At 51.1% G+C, this 11484-nt stretch overlaps 1 protein-coding gene across 1 annotated transcript in view; it reads right to left on the bottom strand.

Annotated features, from left to right (window-relative positions):
* Positions 1-2942: 2942 nt before the first annotated feature.
* Positions 2943-11484, bottom strand: part of NAB1 (NGFI-A binding protein 1) — a 46478-nt gene continuing 37936 nt past the window's right edge. The window contains 2 exon segments of the mRNA XM_038749603.1: positions 2943-4901; positions 6384-6491. Of these exon segments, the coding sequence (XP_038605531.1) occupies positions 4813-4901; positions 6384-6491 (197 nt within the window). The 3' untranslated portion in view covers positions 2943-4812.

Genomic DNA, 11484 nt, shown 5'->3' with positions numbered 1-11484 from the left:
TACTGAGTCCTTGGAAGATACAATAGAGTCGATAGATGGGATCCCCACCCCACTGTTTACACTCTAGCTGAGGAGGCAGACATTAAAATAAATGATAGATAGGGGAAACATCGGAGCATAAGGATATGGACAGGAATGCCGCACAGCTGGGGCATCAAAGGGTTTTGGGATGCAGCCCAACTGTATAAGCGCGAAGCAGAAGGGAGGCCAGCTAGGGGAAATGATGGCTTAGGGAAAGCCTCTTGGAGGAGATAGGATTTATAGAGTAAGATTTTGTAGACAGCTCCACTACCCTCCCTGTCTCACAAGCCCGTAACCTTGGCGCTATCCTCAACTCATCTCTCTCATTCAAGCCACATATTCAACCTGTCTCCAAATCCTGTCAGTCCTACTTTCACAACATCGCTAAAATCCACCCTTTCCTCTCCATCCAAACTGCTACTTGGCTGATCCGAACATTTATCCTATCCTGCCCTGATCACTGTATCCGCCTCTTTGCTGACTCCTGTCCATACTCCACTCTGCCGTCCAGATCATTTTTTCTCCAAAACCGTTCAGTGAATTGTACTTATTGAGTGCTTACTGTGTGCAGAACACTCTACTAAGCGCTTGGGAGAGTCCAAAATCATCAATCATATTTATTGAGTACTTACTATGTGCAGAGCACATCAGATTGAAAATGACCATCTGATGAACACATTCCCTGCCCACAACGAGCTTACAGTCTTCAGGGGCAGACGGGAATTATGTAAATAAATTACAGACATGAACCTAAGTGCTGTGGGGCTGGGAGAGGGGATGAATAAAGGGAGAGAGTGAGACTGACACAGAAGGGAGAAAAGGAAAAGAGGGCTTAGTCAGGGAAGCCCTCTGGGAAATGTGCCTTCAATGAGACTTTGAAGGCAGGGAGAGTGTCTGTTGGATATGAAGGAGGGCATTCCAGGCCTGAGGCAGGATGTGGGCGAGAGGTTGGCGGTGAGATGGATGAGGTGGAGGTACAGTGTGAAGGTTAGCATTAAGAGGAGCGAAGTGTGTGGGCTGGGTTCAGTTCAAGTCTCCCCACGCCTCAAGACCCTCAGAGGTTGCCCATTCATCTCCATGTCAAATAGAAACGCCTTACCATCCGCTTTAAAGCCCTCAATCTTATCTTACCCCCACCTACATTATGCTGCTGCTCTCCTACTCCAACCCAGCCTGCCCAATTCACTCTAACAACCATCCACTCATTGTACCTCACCGTCTCATCCATCTCACCGTCAACCCCTTGCTCATATCCTCCTTCAGACCTGGAGCTCCCCGCCCCTTCACATCCAATGGGAACTTATCTCCCCACCTTCAAAGCCTTATTAAAAGCACGTCTCCTCCAAGAGGCCTCCCCGACGAAGCTCTCATTTCCTCTTTTCCCACTGCTTTCAGCGTCATCTTCGCCCTTAGTTGTGCATCCCTTACTCACTCTTCCCTCAGCCCCACAGCCCTTTATGTCCATAACCATAATTGATTGTAATGTCTGTCTCTCCCTCTAGACAAGGAACGTGCCTATCGACTCTGTTATATTGTGCTCTTCCAAGCTCTTAGTACGGTGCTCTGAACATAGGAAGCACTCAATAAATATGATTGGATTGACTGAAGTTGGGGAGGGTGGTGGTCTGTCCAATATGAAGGCATAGGGGTAGGGCTTGGCCAGAGGAAGGACATGGGAAAGGGGTTGGTGGTGAGATAGAGGAGATCAGGGTAGTGTTTGAGGAATGGAGTGTGAGGGCTGTTTACAGTGAGAGGAATGATGCAAGGTTTGAGGGAAAGAGTTCTTTGAATGTCTTAATGCTAATGATTTTAGACTGTGAGCCCACTGTTGGGTAGGGACTGTCTCTATATGTTGCCAATTTGTACTTCCCAAGCGCTTAGTACAGTGCTCTGCACATAGTAAGCGCTCAATAAATGACTGATGATGATGATGATGATGATAATAACTGTGATATTTGTTAAGCACTTACTATGGGCCAAGCACTCAGCTAAGCACTGGGGTGGACACAAGCAAATCGGGTTGAACACAGTCCCTGTCTCACTGAGGGCTCACAGACTCAATCCCCATTTTACGGATAAGGTAACTGAAAAGTGAAGAGACTCGCCCAAGGTCACACGGCGGTGGGATTGGGATTAGAACACAGGTCTTCTGTCCCCCAGGCCGCAGAGACAATCCAGCCACCTCCAAACTCCTCTCCAAACCCCTCCCCACTGGGGAGAGGCTGGTCCTGTCCACCCCGGAGGTGATCAGTGGCCGGCAGGCAAGACAGACGTAGCGGAAGAGGCCAAAAAAGGGTTTATAGCCCCTAAAACGAAAACCCACATCTCCTTTTCTCCCTCCTCCTTGTGCCCTCTCCCCTCCTCACCCTTCCGACCCCAATCAGAGGGGTGACCCACCGTCCCGTGGTCCCGGACCCGGAACACGGACCGATGGCCTGTCACTCGACGGAAATGCTCCCGGCTGGACAACCCCACGCACCCGGGGCTCCGGCTACAGAATTGTCTTTACAGTTCAAATTGAAAAATAACATATATATGTATCGTAAGCTTTCGTGAAGAGCAAATTTAATACATTAGTGTTTACAAAATAAAAGTTCTATTCTATTGAAATTGGGTCGACCACCCCCCAACCACCCCCCCAACCACCCGCCCCCGGCCACCCGGATCGTTCAACTTGAAAGACCACGAAACCGTTAACAACCAAGCACGCTCGGTTTGTATGTCAAGATGCTGGCTGGAGCCCGGGACCCCTCCCACCCCCCACCCCCAGGGTCTGGCCACGTTCGAATCAGACGTGCTGTCGAAGCACGAGAATGCCTGTATATCCGTAAACCTCCGTTGCTTATTCAAGTCTACACACATTAAGACTCAATTAGAAACACACGACACCCCCAAGAAACAACCTCCCCCCCCACCCACCCTCACATTCAAATACATGAAACGTTTCATGAAACTACTCAGATACTAACCAGTGCTATGGCTAATATTAAAAGCAGATCACACCGCGTTGAAACCCCCCCACGCACACCACTGGGGCCACACACGAGGAACAAACACAATCACATGGTTCAATCCTACTCCAGCCACGGGGTCGTACAGTCCAGAAAAAAACTTCTCAGTGTACAGTGCGGTCAAAGAAACATGGGGTGGGGGGGGGGAAGGGGGGAGGGGGAGGAGAAAGAAAACATTTTAATAGTATAAAAGTCGTTTACTGGTGTTTCCGCTATAAAGCTCTGCTCCACAAATTCAAAGCGATAAGACAATTTTGTCTGTTACAGTGATTGGAGACCAACAGTGTAGACACAATCAGTGTGTGTGAGTGTGTATGTGTCGGGCCCAAGCTCGGGGTGTTTTCGATGCAGATCCAGGAAGTTGGGCAAATGGAACCTCACAATCCCCCGTGCTCCCCAATACCCAGGACCCATTAATTCATCCAACAGGGCATATTTACTATACTCCCAGTGACTTATCCATCCTCCGTCACCACACACCCTCAAAATCAGGGAAACGGGGTCTCTAGTTCACCGGAATCTCCTCTGGGAACTCAAATTGGAAATTCCCATACCGGGGGATAAACTGGAAAACCGGCGTGCCAGGATGTGCATGTGAGAGAGAGTGGGGGGTGGGCATACACGCTCACATCTGGCATAGCCACCCTCACCCCCAGCACCGCAATCAACGGTGGAAACGAAATATCAAAATGCAGTCGGGTTAGTGCCAATTTTAGAGGGAAAAATCTGCATCTGTGAAACTGGATGGGTAACAATAAATACTGAGTGTAGGCGGTCAAGAAGCCCAGCTGGAGAAGGGCACCCCCTGGGATGGCTGACACCCCCCCCCCACCCCACAGACCACTCCTTGTCGCCCCTGGTCTTCCCCAGGTGCGAAGAGCACACGTGGAGGTGGTGCTGGGCTCCACTGGGCTCGGCAGACGTGCAGAACTTGATGGAAGCCGGACTCCTGGGTCCCGGGCCCCCCAGCCGGCGGTCAATCTTCCTTGCGGGCTGGCCCTCCTGGGGCGCGTGCGGGGTCTGGGCTGGCTCGTCTGGGAGGAGCCCCGGCCGGGAGCAAGACAGGCCGCCGGCCACCCTCCATCTCTCTCTTCACGGGCTCCAGGGCTCGGGAGCAGACGGAAACGCACCAGCCAAGCCGGCAAAATGACGCATCACGCGTCACACCTACTTAACACATACATACATAAGGACAGACACATAGCGAAGAGGGAGATGTATATATAGCGACACATCTGCACATATAGAAATCCCTCCCGGGAACCCAGCCCGGCTCGCTCAGACGGAAGAGCCGCGATCGTTCTCGGCTCGGCTACCGGGCGGCGGGCCAGGTCTCCTCCGCAGAAACACTTCCGTCAGCCCGGGGCCCCCTTCCTCCGCCCCAAAAGACATCACTCAATCCGGGTGGGTGACGGGGCCCAGTTCCGCTCGATCCACCCAGGGGAGACGCCGGAGCTTCAAGTAAAACGAATCGTGTCCACAACCGCCGGCCGGACTCTGGGCCTCGAGGCCCCGGGCTATCGCTGTCAGGTCAGCGGCCGGTCCGCGGGGAGGCCGCCGGAGGCTGGGCCGGTCGATCCCCCCCCCCCGCCCCCAAACTCCGCCTGGGGGGGGTGTAGCCCCCTCTGTACTCGCGAGACCGGCCGCCTGGGTTTCGGCTGGGGGCCATCCGTCGGCGCGAATGAGGCAACGTTGGTTATTAAGGCTTCGCTCCCGGGTTGGAGCTGGGTCCGTTGGCCCGAGGAGTTTCCAGAGTTCGGCGGGGCCGCGGGCGTCTCAGCTATCTCGTGTCTTCCGGCTCTGTCTTGATGACTTTCCTTTCTATACTGAAAGCCGAGTGAGGAAAATCCTTTAAGATGCCCAGGTTTTCTGAATCGGAAAGGGAAACAAGGAACAGGAGAAGTGGCGTCAGCTGGCCCCAAAGCGGCCCCTCCAAGCCCTGGACAGTGAGTGGGGGGCCGGGGGACGAGACGGGAGGAAGAGGCTCGTGTCGGGAATCTCTTGAGGCTCAGGGAGGAGAAACGGAAGAGGAAGAGCACGAGGGAGCGCCCAATCGTGACGTTGGGAGAGGATGGCTGCAGACTGGGCCCTGAATCCGCGGGGAGGAGGCCCAAACGACTACTCTTGCTGGGGATCCCTGGCTGTTCAACCCCTCCCCCTGGGCTCCCCAAGGCCCAGAGCCGCCCCCCAACCTTATAATAACAATCACTGTGATATTAGTTACGCACGTACTATGTGCCAAACATTGTTGTAAGTGTTGGGGGAGACACAAGATCATCAGGTCCCACACAGGGCTCACAAACTAGGAGGGAGAGGGAGATTGAATCCCCACTTTGCAGATGACGGAACCGAGGCCCATAGAATAATATCAACAGTAATAATAATGACACTCATTAAGCGCTTACTACGCGCCAAGCACTGCTCTAAGCAAGATACACGCGAACCAGGTGAGACACAGTTCCTGTCCCACATGGGGCTCACAGTCTTGACCCCCATTTTACAGATGAGGTAACTGAGGCCCAGAGAAGGGAAGTGACTTGCCCAACGTCACCCAGCAGACAAGTGGCAGAGTCAGGATTAAGAAACCCAGGTCCTCTGACTCTCAGCATGGCTAGAGAAGCAGCATGGCTCAGTGGAAAGAGCCCGGGCTTTGGAGCCAGAGGTCAGGGGTTCAAATCCCGGCTCCGCCACTTGTCAGCTGCGTGACTTTGGGCAAGTCACTTAACTTCTCTGGGCCTCAGTTACCTCATCTGTAAAATGGGGATTAAGACTGTGAGCCCCCTGAGGGGCAACCTGATCACCTTGTAACCTCCCCAGCGCTTGGAACAGTGCTTTGCACATAGTAAGCGTTTAATAAATGCCATCAAAAATTAGGCCGCACTGCTTCAACTGTCCCGCAGCTTATCCCCGCCGGGGACTCTTGTTGGAGTCCTGTGCAGGGAGCACAGTGATACTGGAGCAGAAAGCATGGACAGCCAACGGCTCCCGAAGCAGGGAGGGGTAGGCTCCCCTGCAGGAGGCCCCCCGGGATTACTCTATTTATTTATTTTATTACTCTATTTATTTATTTATTTATTTTATTTGCACATGTCTACTCTATTTATTTTATTTTGTTAGTATGTTTGGTTTTGTTCTCTGTCTCCCCCTTTTAGACTGTGAGCACACTGTTGGGTAGGGACTGTCTCTATATGTTTCCAATTTGTACTTCCCAAGCGCTTAGCACAGTGCTCTGCACATAGTAAGCGCTCAATAAATACGATTGATGATGATGATGATGAGTGTGAGCAATCCCGGCCCCCGCCCGGCGGCAGGGCGAGGAGTTCCCGTGGGCTCGGCCCGGTGCCGGCTCACCTGAGGCCCGGGAGCTGCAGAGCGGCTTGGCCGAAAGCTGGTCTCCGTCTGCCCCCACGGGGGGCCGACTTATAAGATGGGGCACCCGCAGATTCAGGGGTCGCTCTCCTGGGCGGAAGAAAAAACCACATGGACGCCGGGCCGGCTCTCACAGGCCCAATCCCCCACTCTCCGCTCCCATTCCTTCTAGACTGTAAACTTGTTGTGGGCAGGGAATATGTCCGTTTATTGTTCTACTATACTCTCCCAAGCACTCAGTACAGTGCTCTGCACACAGTAAGCGCTCAATAAATACAACTGACTGACCGACTCCCCACTCTTGGGCTCCGCCCCGTTTGAGCTCCTTGAGGGCAGCCCCTGGACCGCTGATTCTCTTTTTTTATGGTATCTGTTGAGCGCTTACTATGTATCAAGCACTGTTCTAAGTGCTGGGGTAGATACAAGATCATCAGGTTGGACACAGTCCCTGTCCCACATGGGGTTCACAGTCTAAGTCTGAGGGAGGAGGACTTAATCTCCATTTTACAGATGAGGTAACTGAAGGTAACTGAAGTGACTTGTCCAAGGTCACACAGCAGACAAGTGGCGGAGCCGGGATTAAAATCTAGGCCTTCTGGCTCCCAGGCTCAGGCTCTTTCCACTAGGCCACGCTTCTTTAAGTGCCTAATAATAATAATAATAATGATGGTATTTGTTAAGCACTTACTATGTGCAAAGCACTGTTCTAAGCGCTGGGGTAGATACAAGGTGATCAGGTTGTCCCACGTGGGGCTCACAGTCTTAATCCTCATTTTACAGATGGGTAACTGAGGCTCTGTACACAGTAAGCACTCAATAAATACTACTGACTGACTGCTTCCCTCTATTCTCTCCCTGGGAGCAACTGGTTCCCACAGTCCATGGTCAATCAATGGTATTTACTGAGCGGTTACTGTATGCACAACACTGTACTGAGCACTTGGGAGACCACCAGTACAGTCGAATTGGTAGACACGTTCCCTGCCCACTACGAGCTTACAATCCAGATGGGGAGGAAGACGATGAAATGAACTAGAGAGGAGGGAAACAGCTGAGCATCACACTATGGGCATAAGTGCTATAGGGCTGGGGTGAATAGCACATGCTTTAGGGGTAGTAATAATAATAATAATAATGGCATTTATTAAGTGCTTACTATGTGCAAAGCACTGTTCTAAGCGCTGGGGAGGTTACAAGGTGATCAGGTTGTCCCATGTGGGGCTCACAGTCTTAATCTCCATTTTACAGATCAATCAATCGTATTTATTAAGCGCTTACTGTGTGCAGAGCACTGTACTAAGCGCTTGGGAAGTACAAGTTGGCAACACATAGAGACAGTCCCGACCCAACAGATGAGGTAACAGGCACAGAGAAGTGAAGTGACTTGCCCAAAGTCACACAGCTGACAACTGGGTACCGATCCGACGGCATGGCTGACACAGAAAGGAGAAAGAATAGGGGAAAAGGGGCTTAGTCGGGGAAGGTCTCTTGGAGATGTGAGTTTTAGGAGGGCTTTGGAGTTGGGAACAGTGGGATATGAGGGAGGGAGGGAGGGAGGGAGGGAGTTCCAGGCCAGAGGCAGGACATGGGCGAGAGGTCAGTGGAGAGACGGGCGAGATCGAGGGACAGGCGAGTAGGTTGGTGTTAGACTGTGAGCCCACTGTTGGGTAGGGACTGTCTCTATGTGTTGCCAATTTGTACTTCCCAAGCGCTTAGTACAGTGCTCTGCACATAGTAAGCGCTCAATAAATACGATTGATGATGATGAAGCGTGCGGGCTGGGTTGGATTAGGAGAGCAGCGAGGTGGGGTAGGAGGGAGTGAGCTGACTGAGTGCCTTAAGCCAATGGTGAGGAGTTTCTGTTTGATGCGAAGGTGAACGGGCAACCACTGGAGGTTCTTGAGGTGTGGGAAGATGTGGACTGAACTTTTTCTTTTTAGAAAAATGATCTGGGCTAAAGAATGAAGCATAGACTGGACTTATTTATATTAACGCCCGTCTCCCCCTCTACACTGTAAGCTTGTCATGGGCGGGAAAAGTGCCTGCTAATTCTGTTGTGGTGTACTCTCCCATGCGCTTGGAATAATAAAAATAATAATAATAATGATGGCATTTGTTAAGCACTTACTATGTGCTTGGAATAATATGCGCTTGGAATAATAAAAACAATAATAATAATAATAATAATGATGGCATTTGTTAAGCACTTACTATGTGCAAAGCACTGTACTAAGCGCTGGGGACGATACTAGGTAATCAGGTTGTCCCACATGGGGCTCACAGTCTTCATCCCCATTTTACAGATGAGGTCACTGAGGCACAGAGAAGTTAAGTGACTTGCCCAAAGTCACACAGCCGACAAGTGGTGGAGCCGGGATTAGAACTCACGACCTCTGACTCCCAAGCTCGTGCTGCTTCCATTGAGCCACGGTGCTTCTCAGTGTGGAACAGTGCTCTGGGCATAGTGAGCGCTCAAAAGAAACGATCGATTGATGGATTGATTGACTGGAGCGAGGAGAGACGGGAGGCAGGGAGGTCATTCGTTCATTCAGTCATACTTACTGAGCACTCGCTGTTTGCAACGCTGTATATATGTATATATGTTTGTACATATTTATTACCCTATTCATTTATTTATTTTACTTGTACATATCTATTCTATTTATTTTATTTTGTTAGTATGTTTGGTTTTGTTCTCTGTCTCCCCCTTTTAGACTGTGAGCCCACTGTTGGGTAGGGACTGTCTCTATACGTTGCCAATTTGTACTTCCCAAGTGCTTAGTACAGTGCTCTGCACATAGTAAGCGCTCAATAAATACGATTGATGATGATGACGACGCAACTCCCCTCAGGGTCACACCTGGAGAGTTTCCAGTAGTCTACCAGTCTCGACTACGGGAGGGAGAGTGAAACAGAGGCCTACCCATTCCATTTCTAGTTTGGCCAGCGGCTAGCGAGTGGAAGGCCATTTGCTACAAGTCAAAACTCCCCTGTGCTGGACAGAAGCGGCACAGGAGAATCGAGGGCGGAGACTCAAGTTTACTGCGCAGAGGGAGACAACTGTAAACCGCTTCTGGATTTGTACCAGGAAAACTCTGTGGATCCACTACCAGAACGACTGCGTTCTGGAAGAGATGTGTCCATGGTGTCGCTGTGGCTTGGAGACAACTCCACAGCATATATGACATGACTCTGTGCAAAGCAATGTACTAAGCACTTGGGAGAGTACAATATAACAACAGACACATTCCTGCCCACAATGAGCTCACAGTCTAGAGGGGGAGACAGACATTAATATAAATAGATAAATAAATAGACTACAGATATCTACAAGTATATATCTACGTGCTGCGGGGATGGAAGGGAGGATGAATGACGGAGCAAGTAAGAGCGGCACAGAAGGGAGCGGGAGAAAAGGAAAGGAGGGCTCAGTCAGGGAAGGCTTTTTGAAAGGGATGTGCCTCCAACTAGGCATGGAAGTAGGGGAGAGCAATTATCCATCTGAGGCGAGAAGGCATTCCAGGGCAGAGGTAGGTTGTGGGCGAGAGGTCGGTGGCGAGATAGATGAGACCGAGGTATAGAACCCGAAGTAGAGCCAACAGGATTTGGTGACAGATTGAACGTGTGGGTTGAATGAGAGAGATGAGTCAAGGATAACACCAAGGTTAAGGATTTGAGAGGTAGGGAGGACGGTGATGCTGTCTACAGTGACAGGGAAGCTACACTGCGGGAGGATGGGCTTTAGGTGAGAACATGAGGAGTTCCATTTGGGGCGTGTTAAATTTGACGTGTCGACGGGACATCCAAGGAGAAATGTCCCGAAGGTAGGAGGAAATGTGAGACTGCCGAGAAGGGGAAAGGTGAGGGCTAAAGATGTAGATTTGGGAAACATTCATTCATTCATTCACTCAATCGTATTTATTGAGCGCTTACTGTGTGCAGAGCACTGTACTAAGCGCTTGGGAAGTACAAGTTGGCAACAGATAGAGACGGTCCCTACCCAACAACGGGCTCACAGTCTAGAAGGGGGAGACAGAGAACAAAACAAAACATGTGGACTGTGTCAAGTCACCAGAATAAATAAAAATAAAGCTAGATGCACATCATTAACAAAATAAATAGAAGAGTAAATATGTGCAAGTAAAATAGTGTAATAAATCTGTACAAACATATACAGGTGCTGTGGGGAAGGGAAGGAGGTAGGGTTGGGGGGGAGGGGGAGGAGGAGAGGAAAAAGGGGGCTCAGTGTGGGAAGGCCTCCTGGAGGAGGTGAGCTCTCAGTAGGGCTTTCAAAGGAGGAAGAGAGCTAGCTTGACGGACGTGTGGAGGGAGGGCATTCCAGGCCAGGGGGAGGACGTGGGCCGGGGGTCGACAGCAGGAGGTGGGAGTTGAAGCAGAGGGAGCGAATGAGTTCTCCAAGGGATAGGGTGTAATAGAAGGGGACCCAGAACTGAGCCTTGAGGGGCTCCCACAGCGAGGTGCTTGGAGGAGAGGAGAAGCCCGCAAAAGAGATGGAGAACGAACAGTCGGAGACCTAGAGGAGAACCGCTAAAGGACAGCGTCAGCGAAGCTACGGTTCCACTGTGTTTCCAGGGTCAAAGGCAGCCGAGCGGTCAAGGAGGATGTGGCAAGGACTATGTCAGAAAAGCAGGTTGGGCGGGGTTTCCAAGAGACCCTGTCCAAGGCAGCCAAGGGGTCGAGGAGGATCAGAACGGAGTAGAGGCCAGCAGACTCTCCCTCCAACAACCCAGCAGCGTTTCCCCAACTCTCCCTGCAAATTAGTAGGCACCATGTACTTTGGAAGCAGTGTGGCCTAGCTGATAGAGCCTGGGCCCAGGAGTCAGCAGGTTCTCAGTTCCCAGCCCGGCTCTGCCACTTGCATGCTGTGTGACCTTGGACAAGTCACTTCACTTCCCTCAGTTACCTCATGCATAAAATGGGATTAAGACCGTGAGCACCACATGGGACATGGACTGCATCCAAATTGATTAGCTTCTGTCTAACCCAGTGCTTAGAAGAGCGCCTGGCCCCTAATAAGCACTTAACAAATGTCATTTTTTTAAAAAAAGGGGGACACTCTCTA

The sequence above is a fragment of the Tachyglossus aculeatus genome, chromosome 7 (assembly GCF_015852505.1).
Source record: "Tachyglossus aculeatus isolate mTacAcu1 chromosome 7, mTacAcu1.pri, whole genome shotgun sequence".
NCBI lineage: Eukaryota > Metazoa > Chordata > Mammalia > Monotremata > Tachyglossidae > Tachyglossus > Tachyglossus aculeatus.
The sequence above is the reverse complement of the archived record's forward strand: the minus strand, read 5'-3'. Positions and strand labels throughout refer to the sequence as shown.